The following is a 15,394-nucleotide window of genomic DNA, read 5'->3' as shown; positions in this document are numbered from 1 at the left end:
CCGAAAGCTCCAGAACGGCCACTGAATGAACCTTCAGGTGAGATTATTTTGTCAGCTGCTGCCTCAGAGGTCAAAAATGAGCTTTCATGTGATATGATGAAAAAGTTCCATAGTGGTGAGTTTCAGTTTCCAGATGTGTGTAACAGTGAGAGGACACATTCGTAACTGGAATAAATAAATTAAAAAGCGTTTTAAGAACCATGTTGTGAATGGGAATCCATTAAAAGATCGTTAATTTATTCAAGACAAAATGATGAAATGGAATTATTAATTAGTGTGTTTAATAAGCACACCACTGCAAATTTAATAACTCGTAAGCAGTTTTCAGTATAAATCAACAACTGATTAAAACTCATTTGTACTGAGTTTAACTTCATTCTTGACTTTGGAAACAGTTTATTTGTGTTATTTGTTCAGTGTCATGGAATCAGCTTCCATTTCTCTGCAACGACGTGGAAGTACTTCATCACAGGTAAAAGTACTTCATTCAAAATGCTACTTAAGAAAAAGTGCAGAATTATTAAAGTAGCAGCAGTAAAAGTACTCACTGTCCTCTGGTTGTCTGATTGGTCAGTTGAGTCTTAAATGGCCAGCAGCAGACCAGCTGAGGTCGGGCTGGTTCTGCAGAAGTTACTGGTGAATAAAACAGGACACGCAGTAAAGTTGACTTCAGGTTGCTGCTGCAGAGAAGAACACGATGGCAGCTGTGTGTCAGTGTTTTCAAAGCTGAAAGAGAAGCAGAGTGAAACTGCAGGAATGTCTTTCAGATGCAGAAATGTTTTGCATGTGTTGACCTGCAGGGGACCTCTGGCCCGACCTCTGACCCCCAGCTGCTCTTACAGTGTGCACAAATCAGCCTCCACATGTTCATCCTGTTACACAGAAATATCAACAGAACGTGATGGAAGCAGGTCACTGTCGCTTCGCTCTGCTGTTCTGTGTACAGAACGTAGACTGAGTCAACAATTAGTTGTATTTTTCTGCTTCTTGCTCTCATTTCAGAACATAGTGTCGTTAGTTTATACCTTAATTAGTCATTTATTCATTAAATCTGTATCTTAACCCAAATCCCGCCACATGCTTTCTGAGCTGCAGCAGCGGTTCAGCCGGAGTCACGTCCTCAGTGATGCTCCTGGTTTTGTTTTATAGTAACTTTATCAAAACGTTGTAGTGGTGTGGAAAGTACAGTATTTGCCTCTGAGCTGCAGTGAAAAGGAAGTATAAAGAGGCAGAGATACTCAAGTACTTCAAGTCTGTACTTAAAGGCAGTTTTTTGTTTTTTTAAGCCTTATCAGGATATTTTTAGACAAAGACAAAAAAATTCGGACTTTCAAATACATTAGTAAAGGAAAAACTTAAGGAGTTTTCTGTTGTCCATCAGTTAAGCCGCAGTTAAGTTGATTTGGGGTTGAAATCCAGCTGTTAAACCACATTTGGAAATATATTTCTATGTTAAAAACCTCCAGAAGACATAAAAGACAGAGCAAAAGCCGTTTCTCAGTTTGGTTTTTTATTATTTTTGGACATTTAGCAAAATACTGCAGAAACATCCAAAGCAGTATAAGAGCTAACGGTTACAAAGAAACCAAAACAAAAATACAAAATCAAGTAAAATCATGATTGCATTCAGTTTTTATTCAAGATCGGCTGATAAAAGTCATTGATTGCGATAATGTCACTTGAACGCAGCGTCCTCACACATCATTTGATATAAGTTAAAGAAAATAAATTTGGCTACATCATGAAGAAACACAGCAACAGATCACAGAGACCACACAGAGCAATAATTTACACAAATAATTTAATAAATAGGTAAATAAATAGAAAAAAGTTACATATACTGTATAGTGGTAATACAGAAGGCTTTGTAAAAAATAATAATCATATTATACCCAGCCAGTGATAAATAGGTGATCAAAAAACAATCAGATCAGTTCAGTTTAAGGCAGTTTTACAGCAGGAGTTTCTAATCCAAAGGCATTACCGGCTACACTAGTTTTTCCTCTTTTTGTTTTCAGGCAACAGCTACTGATCCAAAGATCCACAAGCTATATTAAAGCTAATCAGAGTGATGAGATCAGGTCTTCTCAGGCCTTCGACTTCTGGTTTTTATCGGCTACAGGTCGTCCCCTCTCTTAGGTCTAGAAGCTAATAGCACTTGTGCAGAGATGCTAGAAAAATAAATTAACAGTCTAACGCTTTAAGTGTTTGAAGTATGACGTCAGAGATCCTTTAAGGGGCGGGGGGGGGGGTATAGGCCAGGGTTCAAACACACACCCAGAACCTGCTGAAGTGTCCTTGAGCAAGGCACTGAATCCCTGCCAGCTGCAGGTGAGCGGCTGACCTCTGACCTCTACACGTTGGTGCATTTCAGTCATATCATTATGTTTGCTGCAGGAGTTACACTGCAAAAATATCCTTTCAGCTCTTCTTTTACCTCAGTGAGATGTCACAATTTACCTAAACATGGTGAACCAAGAAGTAATTTCTCTTTTTCCTTTGAGATTCGTGCATTTTCTTGAATTAACATCCAAAAATAAGCAAATTGCTCAATTCAGTGTTTAAAATTCTTAAAAATGTGTTTTTTTGTTTGTTTGTTTTTTTTTACCAAATAACTGAAACAAGAGAAATATTTAATCACTTCCATCCCAGAGCTTCTCACCAAAGTGCCATATATTTTTCACTTGATTTTGAAAAAGTACGTTTTTAAGGGGCCAAACGTAAATTTAAAAAAATCTATATAAAACGGATATTTTTGCAGTTTAACCCTAAAATCCTCTCAGAAACAAGGCTGGACTTTGTTATCTTGTTGTTGGACCGTGTGAAAGCAGCCTAAAGTCTGGGATCAGCAGGCAGGGCGGAGCGGCATCTGCAGCAGGATCACCTGCCGGTTCTCGGATGGGTGGCATTTGTTGATGTGCCTGGTGAGTCCCGGGGAGCTGTAGAAGATAGCAGGGCAGTATTTGCACGGGTAGACCTGTGAGGAGTGCAGTAGGCGGATGTGCCGCTCCTGGCTGCCTCTGTTGGAAAAGTTCTCCCCGCAGACCGGGCACAGGTGGCAGGTGGAGGAGCTCAGGTTAAGCGGCGCCGCGCTCTGCTCGCAGGCCGGCGCGTCCTCCTCCTCCGCAGGTTTTGGTGAGCCGTGCTGAGACGCCAGGTGCTTCCGCAGGTACGCTTGGCGCTTAAACTTTTTGCCACAGTGATTACAATCATACAGCCCTTCCTCTGAGCCGGACTCGGACGGCCCGGGGCTGGGTGTGTCCCTGTCACTAGAATCCTTCGCTTCGTCCGGCGCGGTCTTACCGGACGCGGCCGCCTTGTCGCTCTCCAAGTTTTGCACACCGGGAGCTCCGCTCTGCGGCTTCGGTTTGTGCCACCGCCGGTGCGAGGCGAGGTTAGCCGGGCAGCTGAACACCTTGTCGCACTCAGGACACCTGTACTCAACCCGGACTATCCTGGAGCACTTGTGCTGCGCCAGAGAGAACGGATCTGCGTACGCCTCACGGCACAGCTGGCACACGAACTCGCCCAGCGGGTTGTTTTCACCTCCGGACGGCTGCGGTCTGGGGGGCTTCTGGTCAACCGGTGCCTCTTTAATCTTGAGCCCGAGAACCGGAGAAGTGGTGACATCATCCTCAAAGTGCAGTTTCCGGATGGCTTTGGTTTTCTTGGACGGCGGTTTGCTTTTGCGCTCGGTGTCGCTGGACGGTCGTTTGGTCCCTGCCGTGGGGAGCGTCGCGGTGGACGTGGCGCTGGTGTCGGTGCGGCTGCTGTTGCTTGAGCCGATTTTCAGGTCCACCGGGGCAAAGAGGTGGTCCAAAGCGGTGAGCGCTGCTGGTGTGGGGAAGGACTCCGCGGAAACCGGTGATCCGAGGTTGAAGCGTCTCTCGAAGTAGGAGCGGTCGTGGTCCTGGCTTACTGGGCGGGTGGGGCTGTAGAGCGCCTGGTACACCGCCTCTGGGTTTCCGAATTGAACCGGTCTGGCATCATGCTCCGGAGCCGTGGCCGCCGCCCCGCAGGTGGGCGTCGGCGTCAGTGCGCGCACCGGGACGGAGACGAGAGGCGCAGAGGAGGACGGCGGCAGCGGCGGCGCATCGGCCGCTGTCTGTTCCGCTTCCTCCTCGTCGGAGCGGACCCGGTAGGACACCGGGTTGGTTTTCTTGTTCCTTTTCACCAAAAATCCTCTCGGCATGTTCGCGCTGGACGGAGAGCTGAAGGCACTTTGGACGCTGCTGCTGCGGGAAGAAGAAATCCACTTTCAGCCGCTCGAGGACAGAAACATCTGATGCGTCTTTCTGTTGTTGTTTGCTCCTGCTACTGATCCTCTGCTCTCTTCCCGAGGTGCTTTCACCACAACATAGCTGCACTCTTTTTAAGGCGACATGATGACATTGTTCCCGTCCCCCCTTGTTGCCTCATCCGCGACCAATCAGAAGGAGCCGAGGTCCCCCGTGGATTTGGGGAGTGGGTGTGGGAGGATGGAGAGGCTGATGGAGGGGAGGAGGTGGGTGATGGAGAGAGGATTTGCAGATTGCAAAGCAGATGTACCTGAGGGTTTTATTGTATTTCACCCCCCTCTATACACACACAAACACACGCACACACACGCGCGCGCACACACACACACACACTCTCTTTCTCCTCCTCCTCCTCCTCCTCCTCCTCGTCTCGACCCGGGCACACGCCAGGAGCCTCCTGCTTTTACGGTCTGATGAGTTTGTATAGAAATCTACACGTGCCTCGGCTTTATGTGTCTCCTTTGGTTAGTGGGGGCTCCGATGTGTCCAAAAAGGAGACATCCGTCCACATAACGGCGTCAGGAAGAAGAAGTGAGTGGAAAACAACAAGAAGGAAAAGTGGAAAATGTAGAACGGGAAGCTGCAAAATTAAGATCCAGAGAGGGAAAACTTAGACGGAAATTTAAGAATGAATTCGGAAATTAAATGATGAGGTCAGGTTTAAGAAAAAAACAGCCCCAACCCTGCGTTATAATACTGACTGAACTGTTTTCAGGACGGCTCAAGACCTTTGGTTCATATTTTACAATTTAAGGCATTGAAAGACTTTCCAGGACAACTAAGGATCCCAAAACGAGATCTGAAAAGCGCTTTTACGCACCGAACGATCGAGTTAAATTCGGCCAACTACAGTCGACAAATAACCAAACAGCAACCAAGCAAGCATTTCAGACCACTGTGGCCCTGCAGCATGTGCGCTGGCGTGACAGTTAACTCCGGACATATGAATCCGTCATTTTACGCATACATAATTAATAGCGAGAGGAGGGTTTCCTGCTTTGCATCACAATGGCTGCGCTTGTGCAAGCTGTAGACCCGCCGTGATTGAAAAGGAAATTGCACAGTTGAAAAAAAGGAGAAGAAAAGTGGGGGCCCCGTAAAAGCAATCTGGCCCCCAGATACCGTCGGCGCGTGCTGTGCGTAATCAGTGCGCTTTTTCTGTGTCGCCAAATGGGCCAAACCGAGATTATCTGCGAGTTAAAACACACCAAACCCAATTCCTGCAGGTCAGATCTGACCCGGTCAGCCGGATATGAGTCCGTCCTCCACCGTGAGGGACGACGGGATGTCACACGGGCCGGTGCTGAGCTCGAGGAGAGCTATGAAATGTTTAGAGGTGCGCGTGTACGAATCAGCGTGTGGATGTTAAAGATGTCTGGAAAGCAGCAGGTTGCTGTTGATTTGGTCACATTTTTGGCTGATGCTGTTTCAAAACTGAAATAAAAACAATAATAGCACTTATTTCCTTCATTTTTCACGTGCTGATGTTTTAAAAGTTGTGTTTCATCTGAACCCAGAGCCATAAAAGTCTTGCTTTTTGAAAACAAAAGAAAATATTTAAATCAACTTGTTTCAAGAATTTTCCTGAAGTGTCACTGATTTACTGCAGCAAGCTGCGACCCTCCGTCTCTTTATTAAAGATACACACACTCATTCATAGAAAATCCCTGAAACGAGTTTCATTTTATTTTGAAAAAGAAGACTTTTAGGATCAAACTCACTTTAAAGGTTTGAGATCTTGTCCTGCAGCGGATGAGTTTTGTTTTACATCTCATGTGATAACTGTTTGGAACGAAATATTTGTATAGTAATAAACTTTATCGTGATAACTTCAAGTAATCCACCTGGAAAATATTACATATTATGCAATAACAGGTAAAATACACAAAAGAAAATCACGAGTTCACATAATGTGACTAATAATTAAAAACTGAAAACCACAAAGCATATGAGGAAACACTGTAACACATTAAACATCATAAAAACACTACAAAGGCTATTTTGTGTCTATATCATGGGCGCTTTGAAATGCAGCACTATTACTACTAATTACTATCAAAATATTAAGGCAAGAACATTAAAAAAGGCAGTAAAGTTACATTAAAATCACTACATATACTACTGAGTACCACAAACACGCTGTAAAAACTTGGTAAATCTCATATAAATATCATAGGAGATTAAAACAGAAGAAACTTTGATGATTCCAGGAGGGAAATTCGTATCTATGTCTATTTATATTTCATTAAAAAGTCTCTGTTCATGCAGAGATAAGCTGGTGATTTGCATCGTTGTATAACACTTCTGATCGGATATGAATTCTATAACATCGGTGTTGGTTTTTGGACACCAGCAGTCTCCTCAGAATGCGGGGTGTTTGTAGGTGCGGACATATGTTGTTGTGTGTGCGGTTATTTTCCCGACAGGCTTCAGCTGAGCCTCATTAGCATACAGCTGTAGAGTGACACCCTCCTCCTCCTCCACCTCCTCCTCCTCCTCCACAGCTTTCATCTCCAGCCGCTATACGGGCCGTGTGATTGGTCACGCTGTTGCAGAGTCACTGAGGGCAGAGTTCATACTCACAGTTACAGTTTGCACATTATGGAGGAAATAAAACCAGAAACGGCAAGAATTCTCTTTTTACTCGTTTTGAACTATTTACGAACTCTTCCTATTTAAGTTAGTATCAGAAATGAGTCTCCACCCTCAAAAAAACATCAAACTAGAGACAAAAAAGTGAATTAATTGAATGTTTACATGAAGAAAATGTTGTAAAATTGTCTGTTCCAGCTGAGACAGTGTTAACAGGGAGAGACTGGGGTTCAAGTCTTGGAAAAGTCTCTTAATTTCATCAGATTGAGAAAAAAGTCAAAAAGACTTCACATATCAAAGAACCTTTCAGTTCTTTATTAATTGCAAATCTCTTGATTTTAACAGGAAGTGTTTCCAGCCAGCAACTCATTTTAATGTAATGCTTACTGAACATGAACAGATTTTCAGTTCCTGAAAAGTTGCTTAAATTTCCCACTAATTCTAATTAAGGGTCTTTTCGTCAAGAAATAATTCAACATTCTTGGAAATGTTTGCTTTTTTGCTTTCACTCCTGACAAAAAGAGAGTATTAACCTCGTGTCTGAATTAAAAGAGTCCACTGTCTTATCACTGCACTCCTTTAACAGTGTGAGACTCGTGAGGGAAGTTTAAAAGACAATTTTCTCTTCTAACTGTTGACAAGAGAGCAAATAAAATGATGAATAATTCCTTTAGCAGAGAGTGGCAGTATTTGTTGTTGCTGTTCATAAAAGAAGTAGCATTCGCTCTTACATTCTTTTTCTCATTCTTGACATTGGGATTAGTCTGACAATATAACTGCATGAACAAACTGTAAAAAATCTGCTGCCTATATTACCCACAATGCAACTTGACAACCGACAGTTCAGTCAGGAGATTGGGGTGTCTGATGCTAGTAGCAGCTAATGTAGCAGAGGTGAGGAGCAGCGACAGAGGTCTGTTCAGCTCACTTCTTTCTAACTGCACACCAACAGTTTCAGTTTCAGACTTCAAGCGACGCTGACCCGAGTGACTCACTTGAGGACATTTAGACACCTGAAAACACATTAATGTGCAAAATGTTTGACCTCTCGTTGTGCTGTGAATGTTTTTGGTTGTATTGTGCACAAGCAGGCATGCAGGCGAAGAGACTCCTGCCACCGGGTCCATGGTGGTAACTAGTCAAGAAGAGAAGCAATGTGCCAACAAAGGCAAAGCAGAAGAAGACTGTTAGCAAGTAAACATCAATGTAAACAATGTCTTTTCACATGTTTTATGAGGAATGAAATATATTCAATGTTTGCCGGACACACAGCGTTTTGACAATATGATTTTCATTTTAACAGAATACTCTGCCGTTTAAACACACCGAACAGGGTTAAAAGCCTTCTTAACTTGGTGATGTCACTCATGAGGTCACAGCTGTCCCGGGCAGGCAAACATGGGCAGCAGGTTACGGTTGTAGGTCAGATATTTCACTGCGCTGCTCCTCAGAGCTGCTCGACTCTCAGCGTCTTTAAATCTGTCCTGAGGGAGGACGTCTGAGGCGTCGGCGTCCTCCGTCGCCCGCTGCCTCGACTCATCGTCCTGCAGGGACACACAGGTCAGGTGTGGCACAGACAAACGACACTGCATTGTTTTGGTATTACAGTAACATGTTTTTGGTGGGTTAAAATTAATTAAACTAAATTAAATCAGCCATTTAACATTGTGTTTTCGTTCCATGGATGTACATGTTAAAGGTCAGACTGACGTTGATTTTACAGGATAAACATAAAAGCACAAACTGTGGTTGAGGTGATCTGCCGAAGCTCCTGCTCAAGGTCGGAGAATCTGTCGTGATAAACAGCCAAACACCAGCTCTGTCTGAAGAAACTGCAGGAGACACACACATTCGTACACCGTGAGGATCTTACACTGCTTAAATCCCAACAGTCCCCGCTGTGGACAACCTTCAGGTCTGCAGTGATTCAGTGCATCACATCTGTCTGTAGAAGAAGCTTCTTCACAGAAAATTACTGGTGTCGGCACTTCACATTTTACCCTGTTAAGTCTCCAGCTTATGGAAAAAAAACACAACAACAGTATCTCTAACCCACATCACAGCTGTGGACTGTGAACTAAAGAATGATTTTTTCAGATTGTTCATTCAAAGGGTTTGTTGAGGCCCGAAGAGGTTAAAGCAGCATATTTTTGGAATAAGAATTAGCACCAGCTCCTCTCAGCTTTATGGAGCTTTATGGTTAAAAAGCTGTAAAAAAAACACTCTGACTACCTGCTCAGCAGCAAACAGCCAGACAGACACAGTTAGAGACTAGCCGGCGAACATAGTGGAGCATTTAGCAGCTAAAGAGACAGATATTTCTTTCAGGAGCTGGTGGGGACCAAAAACAGAGCTAAAAGAGAGTAAATATTGGACTTACATTCATCGAGTGACACACACACATGCATAGTCGGCAAACAACTGCATTAAAGTAGCTACCTGTATATAAAATACTTTAAACTTGCTTCACCACGAGCAGCTACCACAGTAAAAATCGTTATCAACCTGTAATTAATCTGTGTGTAATATATAACATAGTATGTCAGTCAAGGTCCATTTGTCTTTGACTTTTGGCACTTTAAGTACATTTTCTTCTACTTTTACTCAAGTAGCATTTTGAATGCAGGACTTTTTCTTGTGAGATTGTATTTCTATATTGTGTTATTGGTACTTTTACCAAAGCAACACATGTTCCACCATTGGCTATCTGCATAGCTCGACACAAGAGGTAAGTGAGAGTCTGTCTCAGTAATTGCAGTGAACTGACCCTTTAAATAAAGCTCAGTAGCAGCGAACCCTTGAAGGAACCAAACACACACCAGAAGCTACACTAACTGTGTTGACTGAATAACCTCCAGCCGCCACACGGTCAATCAATTATTTTAACGGCTCACGATGCTCCGTCAGCCTCCACAATGACTTTACGAGTCAGCTGAGTGAGCGGCGTGACGAGGAATCGGCCTCTGCAGCGCGGAGGCTGCGGCTTTGTCTCGGCCTGGGCCGGACACAAAGACAGATTGGGGAGCTGCATAAACAGATTAGGAGGCGGGGGACAATAGACGTCCATATCTGGGGGTCATTTGTGTTGAAACCTCAGAAGCAGGTCACCCGCTGTTTGACAAACACACGCACACACACACAAACACACACACTGCAAAGTCACACCAGCAAACACACAGACAGCATGAGGACAAAAGACACTGACGGCCTAAATCTCTGTCGCCTGTCCAGACCACTTATGTGTTATTTTGATGCGTGAGGTCATCAGTCAGCAGATGAATGATGGTAAATTTTACTACCTGCAGCTTTCTGAAAACACTTCCTCTCTCAGACTCAGCGCAGCTTCACTAACTGTGAAAGTGACTTGCTTTGATACAGAACTTGGCTAAGAAAACAGATGTTTTTTAAAACTTGACCACATGGCGTTTGTTACATTTTGGTACGAAAACTCAAACTGAAAAAGACGGATTCTTGCACAATGACTGCAAGTGTATAAATGAAATCATACTACTGCAGGGGCAGAAAATATCAATTTGGTGAAGTTGTTTGTTGTTTTGTTGACAACAAATAAAAAGCAGACATCATGTAATTCACCAAACGGATCATTTCTAAAGGCCTATTGTACTGTGAGTCGTCTGTTTTGCTGTTTGTTTACCTCCTGAGTTGCTGAAGCAACAGATAAAAGATGATATTTATGAAAATGTCACTTCTTACTCTGCCATGTCTGTTATGTGTAACGCAGGAGGTATTTGTCATATGAGAAACTGTAATTCATATATTTATGGGTTTGCTTCAATTGCTTCAGATTTATTATGCTTCCTAGATATGTTTCAACAGCCTATAATGAAGAAATAAAAGTAGAGGCATGACAATTGAAAGCTCCCTCCAATGAAGTTTGGTTGGATCCTTTATATTGTAGAAATAGTGAAATATTAATGTAGACTGTATTGCAGACATTTGAATATTAACTGTCCTTCTTTCTCCCACCTGTACAGGTCGTGGATCAGGCCCTGGTGATAGCGGGTGGACAGCTGGCCCAGCAGCTGCTGGTGTTTCCCGTACAGACTCAGGTAATTGGAGACGGGGAGGGGCTTCAGGGAGAAACAGGTGAGCGTCTCCACCAGCTCGTAGCAGTCGAGGTATAAACAAAAGTAGTTCCCTGTCTCCACCCGGCCAGTCACGATACCTCTGTCCTGTAACTTCACATACACAAATACACACATTAGTGCAATAACTTGTTTTGTCTTGAACTAATGTTGCCTCCACCCTATCAGAGATGGATTAAAGGATCAGGCTGCAATATTCTATTTTGTTTTTGACCACAAATCCTAAGAAAAGATAAAAAAAACAACAATCCATCAATTCCTGGTCTATTCTTCCCTTCTGGCTCTCAGCATAGTCAGTGCCAAACACACTGAGGCACTTTCTCCTCCCAGTGGCAACCTGTGCAACATATGGCAGCAGGTGGTTGGGGATACCCTGAGGGTTCATCAAACATTACTCAAACAGGAGGAAGTAGTGCATTTGTTGGGGACTGAATTGGTGACACTAATCACGCCCAAGATTAGTGTCACCAATTCAGCATCTGACCAAATGTGAAATATGGTCACATTCACAGAAAAACTAGCACTGATGGACATGTTGGACAGATAAACCTTACATGTTTAACAGGAGGAGCTGTCAGGTTGGTAGCTGATGGTTTGGTAACGTGCAGGTAGTTATATCCTCCAGGCAGCTTCCCACCTGAGGAGAGAAAACACATGATGAAGGTTAAGTTGTGATGGTTCATATCATTCATGCCGTAATAGAATACAGGAATATATCAGAGAGTGAATAAGATTAAGGATGTGATGTCAGAGCTGCTTAATTATAAAATGCTAACAAAAAAAAAAAAAAGTGAAAGCAGTGGTCATTAGGCCGCATCGTGTTCGACAACTGAAAACCACTGGTTAATTAATTGATCAACACAAAAATGAAAACAACTGGGATTAAGCAGTTATGAAAAAAAGGCAAAGATTCTCCAGTTCTAGCTTCTGAAATGTGAAGATTTGTTGCTTTTTTAAGTTTTGCAATTCAAATAAAATTAATTTCAGTCTTGAAACATGCCTGTGAATATTCTCATTCATCCAGGTTTAATGCCCTGAAGCTTTCAGTCCTGAAACAACAACTGGCACCAAAGCTGGGACAAGAACAGATCATAATGTGCATTTCACCGTCAGTATCCACCCACAGAGGAAAAGAGAGCCGAGGCAATGAACTCAGATAGCAGGCGGCGATATGGCATCTCTGCTCTCCCTGAACATTGAAAAGTTCACGTGTGTTTCATCTCTCTGAGAAGGGCGAAGCAGAGTGGCTGTTGTGTTTATGCAACCTGTGGAGTGGCCTTGGTTTCTCCGTGAATAAGCAGCAGCACAATGCAGCATTGTTACACCCTGGTGTGGTTTGAGTGTCTGTCACAATAACATCGGCAGTGGGTGGGTGGGTGAAAGATTGGAAAATATGCTACAAAAACATAATCAAAAAATATTGGCAGTGCAAATTCTCTCAGATAAAAGCAGACGAAAACATGGACGGACAGGAAGTGGGACAGAGGAGAGGATCGAGGTAAGCTGGCACACATTGAGAACATATTCCTGACATCCACTGATGAATGTGAAGGAATTTTGTGTTTATGATAAGCCTAAATGATTATTAACATGCCTGTTAATAGTTTGTCTGGGCATCCATGGCTCCAGAAGTCCCGTTGATTCTCATTCATTCTTCTCCTTGAATCATTACAACAAACACAAAAGATTAACAAGTGTGTTTGGCCTGTTTGATCTCATGCGCTGAGTGGGAGATGGTCCCTGAAGGTTCCACAGAACAGCTCAGGGAGGCGGCTGTGCCTGCTCTGTTTTATGATGTATAATAACCACTTAGTCTTCATCTCAAAGTCTTTTCTTTTGTAAAATCAAAAAACACTGTTTGAGAACACTTCTGATAAAGCATGAATCTCACATTTGTGTTGTTTTTAAGTGTGGAGTGGGCTCATTGTTGTCCTTTGTGGTGTAACTGCAGTTCTTACCAGCAGTCAAGCACCAGTGCGTGTTTTTCCACCCCCTTGCCACAGGAGGCAGTAATGAGCCCATTACAGCGTAGCACATTCACAAAGGTGAGATTTCTGCTTCGTCTGAAGTGTATCTTTCAGTTTTTAAAAGAGGAAAGAATTCATTCTTGAAATCAGACCTTGAATCTTGGCCTGTTTGTACAGCGGAACAAGGTGATCCGTTTCAGGTGGAGGATCATCAGCAGGCTCCTGGGTCGGGTCAAAGAGGGGCAGCAAGGCAGCCGCCAGGTCCCGGCCCACTTCCTTGGAGTTGAAGTTGGCGTGCGACCACTCGTCTGCATGGTAGCAGCGGGAGAATTTGGTGAGAGGTCCGGCCCCACAAATTGCTGCATCGCTGGTGTGGAAAGTGGCGTTTATGACTAGTCTGCTATCAAAGACCAGGAAGCAGTTGTTGATGCTCTTGAAGGCGTTGTAGTCAACTCCTTTATTGGAGAGGTTAATGAACACCTGCAAGGAGAAGGGAGAGGTACAGAAAGGTACAAATTCTAAACATGGAGACAACATTTCCCATTAACCACTTCTTCCTGTTGCAGAGGTGATGCTTCTGTTTGTCCCCGCAACTTCCCTCCTCCTTTTAACACAGGGTGTCTCTTTGTGAACAGCCCTTCTTCATATTCTTCTTGAGAGTTAGATGAGAAAATTGATGCCACTCTCATTTCTTTCTGTTAATTTTTGTGTGTATATGTACATATATGAAGCTACAACCAGGAGACAGCCTCGCATAAAAGTCTGGAACCAGCGAGAAAAAGCTAGCATGGTTCTCTTTAAATATAACACAATCCACCAACCGGCATGTGCAAAACTCACCTTTTTACACTCACTAACTTGTTTGTTTAATCTGTACAATAAACAAAAGTAAAAAATGCCAAATAGTTTTTTTTAGAGTTATTTGCTGAACAATTTCTCACGAGACTTCCTAGAGTCTCTGCTGGTCGCCGGCAAGCATTACCGTGACGGCAAGACTCCAGGAAGTCACTATTCCTGGCCAAAACATCCATCCAGTCCAGCCGAGGATGTATTAAGAAAGCTGGATATGGCACCTCCACTCAGCCTTGCTGCTAATTAGCACCAGTGGCCACAGGGAAATATATCAGTGTTTCTCAACAAAACACAATGTGTGTATTCTTAAAGCCTACCAAATAAGATGAACATATTTCCTTCCTCAAAAAACATCTGCTGAGCCAGATTTTGAATGTTTTGGAAACTGCTTTGTCTGATAGAACAGCACTTAAATTCAGAATACAACCTCATCTACAGGGTACCTCTATTTTAGACTAAAATGAGAAAAAAAAGACAGTAGAATCCGGTCTTGCTGTCTGAAACAATGAAAATGGGAAACACACCAAAATCATTTTGTGTTTGACAAACACAGTCTGCTTCCAGGAGGAAAATTAACATCCAACCAACAGCCACAAGCTGGTGAATTCAGCCTGTCGTTTGTGAGCTTTTCAGCTCTAGCAGACACGCTGGCCAGTAACCCACCATTGTTTGGAGAACATTTTCCTTTGTAAAAACTAATAACTGGCTGGATAAGCAGTGAAATCGTCCAGTGGATTTTGAAAGTCCCTAAAAACTTTAACTTACTCCACACTGCAGATGGAGGGGCTCTGCGTCGGTGGTGAATGACACACATGTGAGAGGATCGGGGTGTTCCCCATTGTTCATCTGGGCCAGCAGGCAGTTTTGGTGGACCTGGACCTCGGCCTTCTCCGTGGCCGTCACCACAGCCTTCTCGATGACAGGGTCACTGAAGTAGGGGGCGCCGGGCTCGGGAGGTGCGAGGACTAGATGGATCCGATATCCCTGGATGCCAAGGCCCAGCAAAGTCTCAATGGTGGTGAAGACATCGGTGCTGTTTCCGTAGACAACAGCATTATCTGGAAAGAAATGTTTTCATTGTCTTTCCAAAATGAGAGTTCAGTCTGAAGGAATTGGCAATTTATAGCAAACATTACACAGTCAACCTCGTGGTGGCGCTAGAGGAAAAGTCAGGAATCACCAAAAGTTAACAGGATTTACCCACAGAGGGGGGCCATGAACATGATTTAATGACAATCCATCCACTGCTATTCACTCCTCCACAACTATACTTTGCCCAATTAATTTAGCCCTGCTAAATGGCATCTAAAAGATGTAGAAGCAAACAACCCACTACAGTAATAATGAAGCCAGTCTTCCTCTGATTGTAGGAAAAGTAGATGTTTATCATATACTATAATAATATAATATTCAAATACAAAAGACGCTCCGCAATTTATAGGAACTGAATGTTGACCATGAAGCATTCATTTTTAAAAACAGACATTAGCTTGCAAAACCGTTCTTCATTTTCACCATAGAATCATGATACAAATGATTTCCCTTTCTCACTCCAAGATTTTCCACCAACCAAAGGCAG

General features: G+C 43.4%; 2 protein-coding genes across 2 annotated transcripts in view; both read right to left on the bottom strand.

Annotated features, from left to right (window-relative positions):
• Positions 1–1,699: 1,699 nt before the first annotated feature.
• insm1a (insulinoma-associated 1a) lies at positions 1,700–4,317 on the bottom strand. The gene has a single exon (XM_041959067.1). It carries the CDS (start codon positions 4,190–4,192, stop codon positions 2,846–2,848), a length of 1,347 nt encoding a protein of 448 aa, XP_041815001.1. The 5' UTR covers positions 4,193–4,317; the 3' UTR covers positions 1,700–2,845.
• A 3,946-nt stretch (positions 4,318–8,263) lies between these two features.
• The window catches only part of cfap61 (cilia and flagella associated protein 61), a 34,933-nt gene continuing 27,802 nt past the window's right edge, over positions 8,264–15,394 (bottom strand). The window contains exons 19-24 of the mRNA XM_041959204.1: positions 14,581–14,873; positions 13,116–13,443; positions 11,551–11,633; positions 10,878–11,089; positions 8,635–8,722; positions 8,264–8,434 (exon numbers count right to left, since the gene is read on the bottom strand). Coding sequence (XP_041815138.1) covers positions 8,264–8,434; positions 8,635–8,722; positions 10,878–11,089; positions 11,551–11,633; positions 13,116–13,443; positions 14,581–14,873 — 1,175 coding nt within the window. The remainder of the gene's footprint in view (positions 8,435–8,634; positions 8,723–10,877; positions 11,090–11,550; positions 11,634–13,115; positions 13,444–14,580; positions 14,874–15,394) is intronic.

Source organism: Chelmon rostratus, chromosome 18, assembly GCF_017976325.1.
Source record: "Chelmon rostratus isolate fCheRos1 chromosome 18, fCheRos1.pri, whole genome shotgun sequence".
NCBI lineage: Eukaryota > Metazoa > Chordata > Actinopteri > Chaetodontiformes > Chaetodontidae > Chelmon > Chelmon rostratus.
Note: the sequence above shows the minus strand (reverse complement) of the source record. Positions and strands in the feature narration are given on the sequence as shown.